At 49.9% G+C, this 14,889-nt stretch overlaps 5 protein-coding genes across 6 annotated transcripts; 2 read left to right on the plus strand and 3 right to left on the minus strand.

The window, feature by feature from the left end:
• Positions 1-755: 755 nt before the first annotated feature.
• Positions 756-2,021, minus strand: LOC9639838 (phosphatidylinositol transfer protein CSR1). Its single transcript, XM_002986204.2, has 7 exons — positions 1,923-2,021; positions 1,795-1,863; positions 1,594-1,746; positions 1,397-1,543; positions 1,187-1,339; positions 996-1,118; positions 756-938 (listed from the first exon to the last, which is right to left on the minus strand). The coding sequence occupies exons 1-7, from the start codon at positions 1,995-1,997 to the stop codon at positions 861-863; spliced, it is 798 nt and encodes a 265-aa protein (XP_002986250.2). The 5' UTR covers positions 1,998-2,021; the 3' UTR covers positions 756-860.
• LOC9639924 (probable E3 ubiquitin-protein ligase ARI1) lies at positions 2,014-4,115 on the minus strand. Its single transcript, XM_024660055.1, has 7 exons — positions 3,978-4,115; positions 3,893-3,925; positions 3,559-3,838; positions 3,010-3,490; positions 2,397-2,942; positions 2,233-2,333; positions 2,014-2,163 (listed from the first exon to the last, which is right to left on the minus strand). Exons 1-7 carry the CDS (start codon positions 4,077-4,079, stop codon positions 2,051-2,053), a joined length of 1,656 nt encoding a protein of 551 aa, XP_024515823.1. The 5' UTR covers positions 4,080-4,115; the 3' UTR covers positions 2,014-2,050.
• A 1,711-nt stretch (positions 4,116-5,826) lies between these two features.
• On the plus strand, positions 5,827-7,377 carry LOC112340907 (pentatricopeptide repeat-containing protein At4g02750-like). Its single transcript, XM_024660090.1, has one exon. It carries the CDS (start codon positions 5,827-5,829, stop codon positions 7,375-7,377), a length of 1,551 nt encoding a protein of 516 aa, XP_024515858.1.
• On the minus strand, positions 7,370-10,738 carry LOC9639925 (probable sucrose-phosphatase 2). 2 transcript variants are annotated; one of them, XM_002986206.2, is made up of 9 exons: positions 9,257-9,358; positions 9,104-9,192; positions 8,749-9,048; positions 8,591-8,692; positions 8,344-8,538; positions 7,974-8,276; positions 7,721-7,907; positions 7,610-7,656; positions 7,370-7,550 (listed from the first exon to the last, which is right to left on the minus strand). In XM_002986206.2, the coding sequence occupies exons 2-9, from the start codon at positions 9,158-9,160 to the stop codon at positions 7,467-7,469; spliced, it is 1,275 nt and encodes a 424-aa protein (XP_002986252.1). In that variant the 5' UTR covers positions 9,161-9,192; positions 9,257-9,358; the 3' UTR covers positions 7,370-7,466. The 2 variants fall into 2 exon arrangements, 1 of the variants encoding a protein (XP_002986252.1); XR_002990336.1 differs by lacking the exons at positions 7,370-7,550; positions 7,610-7,656; positions 7,721-7,907; ... (2 more) ...; positions 8,591-8,692; positions 8,749-9,048 and adding exons at positions 9,796-9,906; positions 9,969-10,078; positions 10,136-10,190; positions 10,258-10,306; positions 10,418-10,738 and having other exon boundaries at positions 9,144-9,192; positions 9,257-9,740.
• Positions 10,739-12,887: 2,149 nt separating this feature from the next.
• Positions 12,888-14,613, plus strand: LOC9639927 (RNA-splicing ligase RtcB). The gene has a single exon (XM_002986118.2). The coding sequence runs from the start codon at positions 12,892-12,894 to the stop codon at positions 14,326-14,328; it is 1,437 nt and encodes a 478-aa protein (XP_002986164.2). The 5' UTR covers positions 12,888-12,891; the 3' UTR covers positions 14,329-14,613.
• Positions 14,614-14,889: the final 276 nt, after the last annotated feature.

Genomic DNA, 14,889 nt, shown 5'->3' on the forward strand with positions numbered 1-14,889 from the left:
TTTGTGACTCTTACGTTTGTTTCTCTCAGGGACGAGCGGCTGTTTGATGATCTCGGAGGGAATCTGGTGGTAAACTATGACATCCCAGACGATCTGGCGACGTATTACTACCGTGCTGCAAGAGTTCATCACGACTGTCGCTCCAAAGCAGTTGTTAATCTTGTTTTCAAAGAAGAGTTGCACAAGCTGATACGTCACAAGGAGCTGCTGCGGCTGGAGATCTTGCCTAGCCGTCTTATCAATGTTCACATCGACTGGGAGTACGTATTTGTAAAATCCTCTTCTCTTTGTTCTTGACAGGTTTTTGTAGTGATCCACCCTTGGAAAAAGTCTCACTTACACAGCTTCAAGTCGCGGCTGGACGAGTGAGCATGGATGAGTATCGCAGGTTTGACGAAACAAGAGGGTAAGAATGTAAAATCTTTTCGAGTGTAGAAACTCACCCTGTGGGCCTCAGGGAAGAAAGACGTAGGGAGAAGGCTCAGCCGATGGAGGGAAGGCAAGCATTAATACTTTTCGTGTCTCTGACTATGTTTTTCTATCTCAGGGTCTCCTTGAAGGTGCCATGGTTTCACATCGAGGATCTAATCGAGGCACGAGGAGATAGTATCGAGCCCCCAAAGCGAGGAAGCAAGAAAAGAAAGGCAGTGGACGCTACTATCGAGCCCCCAAAGCGTCCTCGTTTGTTGCAGAGATTCTTGGCATGGTTTGGATTGTAAAAGAACGGGCTGTAGATAAAGTGATCTTTTCCGTGATCGATGAAAGTTCTTATCTCTCTTATAGCTCGAGCTAAGCTCCTTAGTTTATTCATTGCTACTGCTCCTTGAATCCTAGTAGGATGATGACGATTGAAAGAGCTACTATTTCCTGAAGTCAAGAGGGACTGTGTCCTGGGTGAAGTAGTCTCTCCGAACACTATCAGCTGTACAAAAGCGCACCTAGACTTTGACAGTGGCATTAACTTCTCGATCCACAAATAATTACTTGAGGCTTACCAAGCTTGCGTAGGATTTGAGCAAAGGCTTGACGAGCATCCAGACCGGTTGGAAAACAAATGGCGCGTCAACAAACAACACTTCCGCTAGCCGCCTCGGGTAGTAGCTGTAAAAGACGTCGATCTTCTCGCACGAACGAACCAACAAGAATGGATGAAAAAAGAGATAAAGCACAGCGCCTCTACGCTTACCAAGAACTTGAGAAAGGTAAGATCCGCGTTTGCTGCGTTGAATCCTCGCAAGTCAAATATCCCAAGGATTTGATCGCCACCGGGAGGAAGATTTTGCAGAGCCTTTTCGACGAGATGCACGCACAGCTTCTGACTGGCTAGAGCCTCTTCTTCCTACAACAAGTTGAAAGTTCGTAAATAGGTTGGAACCACTGGATCAAGTAAACTCACCCGAGGGAAGTGTTTTGCAGCAACTACAACCAGCACTGGCCTTCCCTTAACGTCTGGACTTGAGTTTAGATACGCTTTTCCAGAAGACGCGATCTTCCTGATGGAGTCGTCGGTAATGCTGTTTACTCCAAACTCTTCACGCCATTTCTGCACAGCTCTGCAGTTAGATCAAAAAAAGAAAAGAAAGAAAGAGATACGATGTAATTGGCTAGCTTTGTCCCAGCCTTGGGCACGTCGAACTTTCGATCCTGAAGGAACCAGAGGAGCAGCTCGTCATCGTCACGGCCATTCTTTCCAACAGGGAGGTAGGAGTGGCTCGTTGCAAGATGGTGCTTTAGCTGGTTGACGAGCTGCAAGACGGGAAAAACAAGATCAAAGAATCCCGAACACGAACTTACTCGCTCCTGACCGGGAGAGTCTGGGCTGCTATAATTCATGGTGGCAGCCACTCTCAGCGAAGTTCCAGTCTGCAAGCAACGCACCACGTTAAACAACGCGCACAGAAAGGAGACCAAAGGCTTTGTACCTCGAGTCGTCGTCCAGGAAAGGAGCAGCGCCAACTAATCTGCGGCACAGCAAACGCCATGAGCCCTAGAGACATTGCTAGACCGAAAAAGGAAACAGGAAAATCAGAGATTTTTCGTTGCTCCAATATCAATAAACATCGGAAGAAGAACTTTTGTGAGTGTGGGGACGCTTGTTTGCGTCCAAATCTGTGTCGTCAATGCTCCTCTTGCACTTTTGGTCCGAGGGGTTGCTGGTGTTCACTGGACCATCCAGACAGCCAACAAGTCTCATTACGAAGTGAGCAAGCTCTCAAAACCAAGCGGCCTTACTTGCGGGCTCCGCAGAGACACGCTCCACTTGAGAACTGTATGGCGCGATGTGGTGCGTCGCGGAAATCACAGAACCGAGGAGGTCTTCAATCAGTTCATACCTGCGAAGCAAACAACGATCGTCATTCAGAACAAACATGAAACGAGCAAACATGAAAACTTACAGTCGGCAGCAGAGTCTATCGGTGAGCGCGGTGACACTGAGAACCTTAAACCTTACTCCGCTTATGTCTTGTTCCAGCACCTCTTCGGGCATCTCAATAAGCATCGACAGCCTCTCAACCTGTTCTTCAAACTGCTGCTGCTGGTCTTCGAACAGCACCTGGTTCATTGCGTTCTGCTCCGGGGAGATGTCGTCCTTGAAGAGATCGTTGCCGAACATAAAGAATGCGAACGGATACGAGCACGAGACGGCACGCCGGGCCTTGTAAAGCATCTGGAGCCCAGACTTGAGCCATGTGTAGTCCTTGACAATCAAGTCGCGTTGTTCCAACCTTTCAATCTTCTCCTGTACAAGTTGTTCTTGCTTCTCTTCGAACTTGAGAGAATCCATATGCGCTCTCCACAGTTTGTAATAATGAAGGTATCTCGACAGCGTGCGTTTTGCATCGGCTGCTCTTGTCTCGGCTTCCTCTTTGTAGCGACCACAACTATGCCCCACAATGTGCTCGTAGCTATGAGCAGCACCGGTGGCAGTACCACATTTCCAGCTACACGAACAAGGGGAAAAGTTAGTTTCCATCCCGCGAAGGCGAAGAAAAAATAAACACAACTTACCAGAAATGCTGGCCACAGCGGCAAGTCATGAGGTTGCAACCTTCGTTCTTCTCGACTGGCTTACTGCATTTCGGGCATGATTTAGTGTGGCTGGTGATCCAGTGATTCGTCTCGGAGTCGTCTTTACACTTGCGCTCCCACAGCTCCCACAAGCTGCATGACAGCGGCGAGTGCGGCAGCTTCAAGCAGTTGAAGCAAAACTGGTGTGAGCAAAGGCACTCGATCTCCCAGTACGGCCCCCCCTCCACCTTGATGGCATTTCCGCAGTGTGGAACGCTCGGGCACCACTTGACTGCTGCATTGTCTTCGATGTAGGACTCGAGCAAGCACCTCTCATACCGGGCCAAAGCCTCGCTGTTCCTGAATGCTAAGACGGCACGAACCTTCTCCTCGTCACAAATCGTTGCACACTTGAAAGCCATGCACTTCAACTTCCGGCTCTCGCCCTCCATGATCTTGACGGTAAAGTTCTCGAGCCAGCCTGCCCTTCCGAGTTAGATCGAAGGAAAAGCAAAGAAAGAGAAAAGATAGCAAAGGAAGACCACTTACAATCGTTGCAAAAGGCATGGCCGCAATCCATTTGAGTGGCATCGGCCTGTGGAACATCGTCGAAACAAATGCCGCAAGTGACAGTGCTTGGCAGCGGCTGTGAGGCGGGCTGGTTTTCAGCCAAAGCTGGCAAACCAACCCTGCGAAAGACCGCATCTCTCCCAGCCTCAGCCATGTAGCTAAACAAAACCTCGACGTTCCATCGGTAGTGGATGAGAAGAGCCCTGGCGTGCTGGATTTTCACACCAAACATGTCCATCACTCTTTGCAGATCTTGTTGCTGCCACGGCAAAGATGCGATGAGGAAGCGCGCTGCAAAGAATGGATCCCTTACCTGAGCAAGCGCTAGCGATTCGGCGGTGATCACCTGCCGTAACACGCAATCCCGTGAATGAGGACAATCTTTTGGAGGCGCTTACCCTATGCGACGATCCGCGCAGCTCAGCGGGATCGTCATCGCCGCACTCGAGCTCGCTCTCCGCGTAGATCCCCGAATTGTCTTCGTCCTCGTCGCTCATCATGTTAGGCTACTACTAAAGAACCCTAAATTTTGCCCCCCTTAAAAACCGTCCAGCGTGGCAGCGGCAATGGGTCTATTAATCGCTCAAAGAACTGCCTTTCGCCCTCCAAATCTCTTGATGACCCGAAGAAGCTCCACTCTCAGATCGCGATCCAGCACAGGGCATCCCCAATTCAGATGTTCTTGCGGTGCGGGAGTATTGACGAGGCGAGAAGAGTTCCTTGAGGGACGAGTTCTCTTGGGCATCGATGATTTCCGCGTACGCGCGAGATGGGCTGCTGGAGAAGGCCAGGATTTTGCTCGATGCGATACCGGAGCATCTCAGTCCCGGACGAATGCTCCTTCCATATGCCCGTGTAGGGTATACCGAAGAAGCGAAAAACCATCTTCGATTGTATGAGAGAGAGGAACATCCATTCGTGGAATGTGATTCTAAGCGCATTTGAAAGATCTGAGATGGTCCGGGAAGCCAGTTCTTGTTTCCAGAAAATTCCGGAGAGAAATCCGGTGTCCTGTACTGTCATGCTTGCACTATTTGCCCTTCTTGGGCATTTACATGAACTTTGACGAGATACATGGTGGTCTCATTGGTTTTTTATGCGCATACTCAAAACATGGTTTCGCTGCCGAAATCACAGAACTGTTTTATTCTATGCCGTAATGGCACTTGGCTTCCTGGAACAACTTTTGTTAGTATATGCCCATAAAGGGCATCTTGAGAACGGGAAGAACATCTTCGATTCGATGGAGAAGGACGATGTAGTATCATGGACTGCACTGGCTTTCAAAAACATTGTCTCATGAAATGCCATGCTTTCTGCATTTGCCGAAGCCGGGCATATACGAGAGGCAGAAGAGAAACATGACTCTCACACAACACTCATTTCGTTTGCAAGTTTGTTCAATCCCACACTTGTACGGAACGTGTTGCTTCTGCTTGAGTTTGTCTTGAATCGTATATCCATTAAAGAGAGGTTCCAAACTCCCGGCTGATGCAGGCTCCATGAGCAAATCTAAAAGACTCAAGATAAGAGTTGAAAACTCTCTCAAACAGCAGCAAGCCTTCCACCACAAGTATCTCTTGCTCACTCGCCCCTATTGCCTCTTCTTCCCCAGCTTCTTCAGATCGACCAATCGTACTAATCCTCTCCAGCGCCATAATCAAGCTCCCAAGAAACCAAGCGCCAAGGTGGAAAATCGAATCCTCCCATCTCGAACAAAACCAACAACATTGCCATAATCCTGCCAAAAAAGAGAGAGAATCAACGGTAGCTAAAAACAATTGCAGCCATAGCATTTTTCCTACTACTAAATTTTGCCCCCCTCCAGCGTGGCAATGCAGGTGTATGAATCGAGCCCAATGCATCAAAGAGCTCACAGGCTTCTCCTCCAAATCTCTCCATGATGCGAAGAAGCTCCACTCCCAAATCGCGATCCAGCACAGGAGCGACGCCTACGTCTCCAATTTGCTCATCCAGATGTTCCTGCGATGCGGGAGTATCGACGATGCGAGAAGAGTGTTTGTAAGTTCCACGGCGAGGGACGAGTTCTCTTGGGTATCGATGATCTCCGCGTACGCGCGAGATGGGCTGCTGGAGGAGGCCAGGATTTTGCTCGATGCGATGCCGGAGCACAGCCTCCAGTCCTGGACGATCATGCTGCTTGCATATGCCCGGGAAGGGCATACTGAAGAAACGAAAACCATCTTCGACTGCATGAGAGAAAGGAACATCCATTCGTGGACTGTGATGCTAAGCGCATTTGGAAGAGCTGAGATGGTCCGGGAAGCCAGTTCTTGTTTCCAGAAAATGCCGGAGAGAAATCTGGTGTCCTGGACTGTCATGCTTGCGCTATTTGCCCGTGTTGGGCATTTGCAAGAACTTCGACTCTTGTTCAATGAAATGCCGGAACGAGACATGGTGGTTTGGTCCGTTTTCTTGTCCGCGTACGCTAAACACGGTATCCTTTCAGAAACCACAAAAGTGTTCTATTCCATGCCGGAATGGAACTTGGCTTGCTGGACCAACTTGCTCTTGGTAAATGCCCATAAAGGGCATCTTGAGGACATGAAGAACATCTTTGACTCGATGGAGGAGCACGATGTGGTGTCATGGACTGCGCTTCTTACTGCCTACTCTCGTCATGGAGATGTTTTTTACGCTTGCAAAGTTTTTAAACTGATGGCTTTCAAGAACATTGTCTCATGGAATGCCATGCTCGCAGCATTTGCCGCGTCAGGGCATATACAAGATGCGGAAGAAACCTTCAAAAAGATGCCGGAGCGAGATTTGGTGTCGTGGATCACGCTGCTCGTCGCGTACTCCGTCCGCGGAAGAGTTGACGAGGCTAGGAAAACTTTCAATAGCATGCCCAGATTGAATCTTGTAGCCTGGAATGCGATGCTCACGGCCTATGCTCACGGTGGATTCCTTGGCAAAGCCCGGGAGATTTACAGATCCATGCCGGAGAAGAATCCGGTGTCGCACAGCGCAATGTTGGCCGCGGAAGCGCAGCTCGGAGACTTAAGACAAGCTCAAAACTTGTTTGATGCGATGAGAGATCGGACTCTCGCTTCGTGGACGTGCATGCTAACCGGATTTGCAAGGGAGGGGCATCTCGAAGAAGCCCAGCAAATGTATGAGATGATGGGAGAGAGCAAAGATCTCATCGCCCAAAACGCGATGCTCTCCGCCTTTGCTCGCAACAAGGCGATTGGAAGCGCCGAGGGATTCTTCTGGGAAGGAATGGAGGAGCACGACTCGGTGTCTTGGACGATCTTGGTCTCCGGCTATGCTCTTGCCGGTCGTCTCGAAGTAGCGAAGAAGATGTTCGATGGGATGATCGATCGAGACGTGGTGTCCTGGGACGCAATGCTTGCGGGATTTGCTCACGGCGGTCGCTCCAAGGAAACCATCGAGCTCTTCCACCGCGGGAGCTTAATGGATTCTCCAGACGACGTTGCTTTCGTCCTGGTTTTGCTTGCTTGCAGCCACTCCGGGGACGTGTTCTTGGCAAGGCAGTACTTTCGTAGCCTCGAAGTCGACTATGGAGTCAAGCCACTCAAGCAGCATTTTTCCTGCGTGATCGATCTCCTTGGTCGAGCCGGCTACCTGGAATTCGCAGAGAGTCTCATAGATTCTATGCCGTTTTTGCCTGAAGCATCGGACTGGACTAGCCTTCTCGGGTCGTGCCGATCGTATAGAGATTCCGAGCGAGGAGCACGAGTTATGCAAAAGCTTGTAGCTTGCAATGCCAGTCTCGGTTCTCCATATCAGCTGCTATCGTCCGCTCTTACGTGAATAATTTGAAGAGTATCAAAATCATACCTGTGTGGCTCTAGTGACAATGTACTGTTTATTCTTGAGTCCTCCAATAAAAAATCGCAATTTCATATCTTCAACATCGGCTTGCCAGCATAGCCTTCCTTCCAAGTTTCCTGGATCTGAATGGCGGTGGCATAAGGCTTCCCTTCCTACAAACATTCGCAAAGGTAAGTTACAAGCGTTACAAAGAACAAACAAAAAGAAGTACCGGGGACTGGAAAACAGCGGTTGTTATACGACAGTTGAGCTCTCCGTCTGGAAAAGAATCTGTGCTTAGACACAAGCAAAGAAACTGAAAAAAAAAAACAAAAAACCCAACCATAATGCTGCCACTTATCGAACTTTGCAAGCCAAGTGTCCTTTCCAATGTTCGTCACCCGGATTCGATCAACCCAGATCCAAAACCGCTTGTCCTTATGAAGGCCGTGGAGGGGACGAAGCATCTCGATTGCATTCGCAAGCTGGATATCAACACCCCAAGCGCCAATTAAAGTAGAATGTGGAGCCTGAATCAAGGAGCACTCAACTTAAGAGGATTTCAGAGAAGAAAAAAACGAACGAGTTTTTCTTACCACTGGAGCCTTGAGAATCTCAAAGACGTGGTCATTGCACTCCACCTCGCCCTTGAGCCACTTTTCACACAGAAGCTGGTGTAGAACAATCTCGCGAGCAATCGCCTGATGACCGTCTTTGTCACCCGCGACAAAATCGCCATCCATCTCCAAGTCTCGCGGCGACACGCACGGATCGATGCCAAAGTGCTGCAATCCTTGGATGATACCCGACGCACACGTCTCAGTGGCTCGGAAAATTTTTTGATTGTCACGAGCGTTTTCATTGTACCAATTTATCAGCTCCTCCATAGCATTCCCTACCTGTGAAAGATGCAGCACCTATCAGTAAGTCACAAGGGACAAAAGGGAAAGAAAAGAAAAAGCCAACCATTGAGCCATATACTCCAGGAACAGCAAAAAGCTCAGCATCGTTTCCGGAATCGCCACAAACCATAGTTTGCAGTGGAGATTTTCCTTCGGCCTCGAACTTCTTTAGCAGATAGGACAATGCATGGCCTTTGCTTGCTCCAATGGGAAGAACATCCAAATCCTGGCCGCCACTGTGGATGAGTTTCACCTCCAACTGCATATGAACAGCGAGAGTGACAATGTAAAATAAGAAAAGGAGCACATACCCCACGAGCTTTCAATCGATCATCGAGGATTTTCATAATCTCCGGTGCTTGACCCCTGTCCACTGAAAAACTCACTTTATGTGGTCTTTGCTCTGTAGCACTCTACAAGTTACAGAATAAAAACGAGAACTTGCAAGTTTTTCTTAATGAAAACGAACCTGGAAGGTGAGCTGGGGCATCTCAGAAGCTACTTCCATAACGATCGATCGGTCCCAGCCTTTGTCGAGCTCCTGTTCCCAGCCACTATCGGGAATCATGGAATCGCCATACATTATCTCCGTTCCGACCGAGAGAATTGTAATGCCCGGAGTGAGCAATGGCTTCTCTCGTCTCAACTCTTTGTAAAGGGTCGGAGACCTCCCAGTCGAGAAAACCAGCAAGGAATCGTGACTGAACTCGGCAGCCCACAATGCGTTGAAGCGGAGAAGGGACTTGTTCTCCGGGTCGTGATGATCCACCTGTGCAAAATCAAAACTTTTTGAGACCAAATGAAAGGTCGATCGATTTGCGTACCATGGTGTGGTCTAGATCGGAAACTATCATCAGCCGCGGCGAGCTCGATAGATTCATTGTGCCTTTTCCAAGTGTTCCTCCCGAGTAACCTAAGTAAAAAAAAAAAAGACAAGAATATTCATGAAAAAGGGTGGACAAAAATGATATTTTTACCAAGCCATTTTGTCCCGTGTTCGTGATAGCCACTTGTCAAGTTGTCGCTTGAACCAAATGTTCGCTAGAGTTCTCTTGCTTTGTCGACGTCGTCTTCTACATTTCCATCCGAGTCTTCGTGTTCTGGATCGCTTTCTACCTCCGAGACCTCCTCTTCGCAGTCAGAAGCACTGTATCGACGGTCAGACCCGTCGACTTCCTCGGCCTGGTCCGAGTCCGAGAGCTCCACCCGGTCCAATCCATCGGTTATTTGGATGGCTGCTTCTCCGCCTTCTATCTCTAAAGCCTTTGTGAATTCCCCTGCTAGAGACTTCGTGCAGTAGTCCTTTTGTGCCAGGCCCGCCATAAACTTAACCAGCAGTTTCTTGGCCTTCACGCAGCTCCTTCGCTTTGACTTTTGGATCTCCTCACTCTCTTTCTGTTGTTTAGACTGCCTCGAAAGATTCACTTTCATTTTAAACTCGCGTAGCAACCTCCGCAATTCCTGCCAAGTACATACGTTCATTTGTCCAGATTTTAATCGTGAATGAAGAACTTACCTCCCTGTCATACCCGTATGGCAGCGTATAGATTAGCCTTGTAACACTCAATTCGTTGTCCATGAGTCCATTCACCCATGTTTCAGAGGTGGTTTTCACGTATTTATCCCTCTGAAGAAAGTGGGATAAAGAAAAGTAAGATAAACGAAGAAAACCTAGCCACAGTCGCATACATGAGAAGATTGATCTGCGAAGAATTGTTGGAGGGAAACCGTTTTTCCAAGCCTCACACAATATATCACATACTCGAGCACGTCCAGCCGACAGTGACGAACCATTCCCTCTGTTTGATTTCCAGTTAGAAGGAAACGAGAAGAAAAAAAGGCATCGAGACACCGACCGATAAAACTGTATTGCCGCCTCTTCGCTTCCTTCACACCAGTGATCTCCATTTTCTACAAGAAAGACAAAACCAGAATCATCGTAGAAAAACGAAACTTTCTTTCTCGGACACTCGTTTACCTGGACAATCAGTGTGGCTTCCAAGACCTCTGGTGGTAGCGAAGCCCATCTAAAGAACAAAGAAAGAAAGAACTGCGAGTAAGGAAACTTTCGCGAAGAACCAAAAAAAGAATAGAACTAGAAAGAAAGAAGAACTGCGAGTGACGAGTAGATGACTTACTGGATCACATTTTTAATCTGGCCGGGTGCCAAAGTCGCCATGAGCCTGACGAGCGAGAGACCCTTGTCACTGCGTCGCTTGAGAGCGTTCCTGGTAAGCTTGTCCTCTAGCACTGGAGTGGGATCCTCCTGACCTTGGAGCACGCTCTTGATCGCTGGGGTGAGAGGAATCGGTGTGATAGGCTTCTTTGTCTTTGGACGACGCACCTTCAATCCCCTCACAAACACCAGCATTGCGGCATTCTCGTCGCATCCAGGCAGCAGCAGCGATGGCGGTGACGACGCGCACTTCCGATGGATACGCGATCGAAGTAAAAACATATCTTTCTGCCCTAAAACTCTAGGGTTTTTGAAAATTCCTTTAGAACCCTTATATAAAAGCTCCAGCACAGAGTACTTTCACTCGTCTATTTCGTGGTAATCTTACGAAAAAACGTTGCTTTTTTTTAAATTTTCGTCTGATGGATGTGAGCTTGGAATGTGGTGTATAGCTTTCTCAAGCACAGGTTCGTTCCTTGATCGCCACCGAGTCCAGTGGCTGTGACAGCTTGAGAATGGTGTCGAAAACCTGCAGCGTTCCAAAGTGCTTGGGCACGCCGTGCCTGAACAGAAACTTGCGCTTGGCCTCGGGCTCCAGCGGGAAATGCTTGGCGTACATAAAAACGGCGGTGGAGAGAGCATGCCCCCATGCATACGAGGGCGTAGCCACCACAGCATGCCTCAGCTGCTGGAGCGCCTTCCACAGATTCTCATCCTGCGCCACAGCTTCTTCCGGTGGCTCGTAATCCTCGGGACGCATATGGACTAGCTTCTCGTATGCAGTTGGGCCTTCTTTCCTACAAAAAGCAATGCAATGCAAGACATTGATCTTCTAAGAGAAGACACAACATACGTACCACATATGGTTTAGTGTGTTGTGTCGCAACACAGTCTCTACTACAGACGGCCCGCGCTCCACCAGGAAACCACCATTGAGAGCCTGAACACGACATTAATAGCTGTTTCTACAGCTGCAGAGAAGTATAAAAGCCTACCTCTTCTTCGGCCGATGCAGCTCCTCGGGTACACAGCTCACCGTCTAGAAACGAGCAGGAAGCAAGTTACAGTCAGCGAGAAGCGAGCGGATCTAGCTTACACGTCAAGCTGTAGTCGTAGTAGATCGGGAGGTCGTAGCGGCCGAGCCAGAGGCGCGCGTGAGCGCTGGCATTGACAATCGTGTAGTAGTGCGGGAGTGTTGACTGTGGCGGCCGGTGCAACAGCAGCGAGCGTAGGAGCTGGTTGGACCGGATCCCGCGCAGCAGCAGCCTAGCCTCGCTCACACGTAATGGAGAAGTTGTAACTTCAACGCATGGGTATGTTGCTGGTGGCACTCTGGGCAAGGCGTTCCTGTCACCTTCGAGTTTTGAGTAGTACTCTTCTACCGTGTCTCGTTGCTCTGTGTGAATCCGCAAGTTCCATCCCAGGTTCTTCACTGGCAAGTAGAAAAAGTAGTCACTCTCCGTCAACTTGCAAACAAGGTCCAGGATGTTAGGAACATCATAAAGCCCGACGGCTAGAGTCACTGCTGATCCCTTCCCTGTTACTAAGTTACAAATAAATACGTTAGCACAGCACTCGGGTCAAAACTTACATACCGCCACCATGCAGCGGGCTGCCTCCTCCTTCCTGCCATCCTGGAAAAACAAGAATCATATAAGAAGAAAGAAGTCAAACCATGGTTACCAAAGTAGAGGGGCTCCAGCGGGGGCCGCACAGGCTCGAGGGGGCGGTCCTCCATGACAAGTTCTCCTGGTCGATGAGGCACGCCGACGCGCACGCCTTTGCTGCCACAAAAGCGCTCCCAAAACATCTGCAGCGGCTTCCCAACCTCGTCATCTCCATCGCAAGCACCAAAGTCGTGGCCCAGCAGCTCCCCCGCAAACTCCACCACAAGATCACACGCAACCTGAGAAGCCGGCGGAAGGGATCTTCGGAGCCCTTCACGCTCCTCGGGCCCGAGGCTTCCCAGGTAGAGGATTGAAACGAAGGAGAAGAGGGTGTGGTCGTTGGCAGGCGGATAGAAGCCTCTGCGATGTATTCACAGAGCGCTCGCGCCTCCAGCACGACGTCGGCGGCGGCTGGCTCAGTATCAAGCCTTGCAGCGAGGATCTGCGCGAGCTTCAACAAACTACTAATATTAACCCTACAGGGAAGATGGGATAGGGAGGCAATAGTTTATAGTGAGAGAGCAAAGAGAATATACTCTCTCCTCCACACATCATTGAGGAGATAAACATGGGAAATCTACATCTTAGCTTGCCCGAGGTTCTTCCAACTCTCAAAGACTTACCCTTGCAAGGATCCATGAATTTCATCGTCGAGGTTCTCGAGCAAGAAGAACAAGGCTGCAAGATCACCGACGTGTACTCGGTTTCTTAGGACAAGACTGTCAACTATAAAATTTCTCTAGAACCCTAAAAAATGTAGGGGATTTCCATGCCTGGAACGAGGATCACGCTCGCCAGGAACAGCCGGCAGACGGTAAGATCGGCAGTAGTTCTCGATCTGGATGCCAGCAATCCAGAAGAATCGATCAGATCGATCCTCGCGGCCGCCGAGAAGAAGCTCCGCATCAAGAAACCCCAGCGCCTCTTCCTCGCTGCCGATGGCACAGAGATCGGGCCAGCGACGCTGTCCAGGGTCGCAAACGACGCGGTTGTGCTCGTATCGGCAGGGGAGGGATTCGTCGGTGGAGGAAATCTTTCCTCCAAGGATGGTGATCAAGCTCCAGCGGCCGCAGTCTCAGTGGTCCACTCCTCGGAGAGATTTCTCGAGGATTTCGTGGAGCGGCTAGCAATCGATCAGCTAGAACAGGTCGCGAGGCTTCCGGGAGTGGTCAAGGCGGTGGGAATGCCCGACTTGCATCCATCGGATCACTATCCCATTGGGGCGGCCATCGAGTCGGAGGAATGCATCTATCCAGTGCTCATCGGTGGCGACGTTGGCTGTGGCATGGCCTTGTTCCAGACCACTCTCTCCAGCTCCACTCGTCCAAAGAGAATTTGCGACAAGCTCCAGGGGATCGAGGGACGCTGGAAGGATGGAAGCCTCTCGGAGTGGCTAGCCAAGAACGGTATCTCCGCGAGCTCCAGCACTCCTTTCGACGAGAGCCTGGGAACTATAGGTGGTGGCAATCACTTTGCCGAGATCCAGCAAGTGGAACGAGTTGAGGATCCGGTGAGCTTCTCGGCGCTGGGATTGCACGAAGACAAGCTTGTACTGCTCGTTCACAGCGGCTCCCGGGGACTTGGAAAGCACATCGCTCACTCGCAGCCCGTCCAGCTCCGCGAGAACACGCCAGAGTTTGATGCGTACATGCAGCAGCACAACTACGCTTGCAACTGGGCTCGAACCAACAGGGACTTGATCGCTCACCGGATCATGACGTGCTTGAGCAGCGATCCCGACGCTAGCGCGAGCAAGGTGCTGGATATCTGGCACAACAACGTGACCAACAAGGAGATAGATTCGAGATCGGTGTGGCTGCACAGGAAAGGGGCTGCGCCGAGTGATCAAGGGGCAGTGGTCATTCCGGGGTCGAGGGGATCGTTCTCCTACTTGGTGATGCCGGTTGGCGACCAGCGAGAGAACTCTTTCTCGCTCGCTCACGGTGCCGGGCGGAGCTTGACGAGGGGAGTGGCGCTGACCAGGATGAAGAACAAGGCCTCGACCGTGAACGCTGCTGCCGCGGCGCTCCAGGAGACGCGATTGGGAGGCCGGGTGATTTGCGAGGATGTGAACTTGCTCTTCGAGGAGGCCCCGGAAGCGTACAAGGATGTGGATGCTGTTGTGGGAGAGCTCGTTGGCTGCGGGATCATCAAAGTCGTGGCTGTTTACCGTCCGGTGGTAACTTACAAGAAGAGAAGCGAGTAGAACAAAGCTCAATTGAAACTTCTGTGGCTTCTCGATCTCTAGCACGGTCGATGATCTTGGTGATTTCTCTACGTTCTTTCACCGGTTCTATCCTTTGGAGGTAAACATGATCCGGCCCTGACAAAAGGATAAAAACACAAGATCACGGAGTATCCACGATGAGAAGAAAGTAGAAAAGTAAATGTAAGAAAACCCAGTCACAGTCACATGCATGAGAAGATTGATCTGTGAAGAACTGTTCGTTTTTCCAAGCCTCACATAATATATCACACGTCCAGTCGACAATGACGAACCATTCCCTCTGTGTGTTTTCAAGTTAGAAAAAAACGAGAGAGAAAAAGCCATAGAAACCAACCGATCAAATTGTATTGCGCTCCATTTTCTAGACGAAAGATAGAAGCCAAGTGAACGATCACATGGAAACGAAAATCTCTTTCTCGGACACTCGTTTACCTGGACAATCAGTGTGGCTTCCAAGACTTCTGGTGGTGAAGCCCATGTAGAAAGAAAGAAAACTGCGAGTGAGGAAACATTTGCGAAGAACCAAGAAAAAAGAACTAA

The sequence above is a fragment of the Selaginella moellendorffii genome, unplaced genomic scaffold (genome assembly GCF_000143415.4).
Source record: "Selaginella moellendorffii unplaced genomic scaffold, v1.0 SELMOscaffold_72, whole genome shotgun sequence".
Taxonomy (NCBI): Eukaryota; Viridiplantae; Streptophyta; class Lycopodiopsida; order Selaginellales; family Selaginellaceae; genus Selaginella; species Selaginella moellendorffii.

Coding starts and splice junctions, on each gene's coding strand:
- LOC9639838 (XM_002986204.2), bottom strand. CDS start 1,997: ATGTCTCTAGGGCTCATGGCGTTTGCTGTGCCGCAGATTAGTTGGCGC. Junction 1,864..1,922: donor TTCCTGGACGACGACTCGAG/GTACAAAGCCTT, acceptor CGTTGCTTGCAG/ACTGGAACTTCGCTGAGAGT. Junction 1,340..1,396: donor CTGCAAAACACTTCCCTCGG/GTGAGTTTACTT, acceptor AACTTGTTGTAG/GAAGAAGAGGCTCTAGCCAG.
- LOC9639924 (XM_024660055.1), bottom strand. CDS start 4,079: ATGATGAGCGACGAGGACGAAGACAATTCGGGGATCTACGCGGAGAGC. Junction 2,943..3,009: donor CGCTGTGGCCAGCATTTCTG/GTAAGTTGTGTT, acceptor TTGTTCGTGTAG/CTGGAAATGTGGTACTGCCA. Junction 2,334..2,396: donor GATAGACTCTGCTGCCGACT/GTAAGTTTTCAT, acceptor TTTGCTTCGCAG/GTATGAACTGATTGAAGACC.
- LOC112340907 (XM_024660090.1), top strand. CDS start 5,827: ATGCTAAGCGCATTTGGAAGAGCTGAGATGGTCCGGGAAGCCAGTTCT.
- LOC9639925 (XM_002986206.2), bottom strand. CDS start 9,160: ATGAATCTATCGAGCTCGCCGCGGCTGATGATAGTTTCCGATCTAGAC. Junction 8,693..8,748: donor TGCCCCAGCTCACCTTCCAG/GTTCGTTTTCAT, acceptor TGTAACTTGTAG/AGTGCTACAGAGCAAAGACC. Junction 8,277..8,343: donor CTGGAGTATATGGCTCAATG/GTTGGCTTTTTC, acceptor CATCTTTCACAG/GTAGGGAATGCTATGGAGGA.
- LOC9639927 (XM_002986118.2), top strand. CDS start 12,892: ATGCCTGGAACGAGGATCACGCTCGCCAGGAACAGCCGGCAGACGGTA.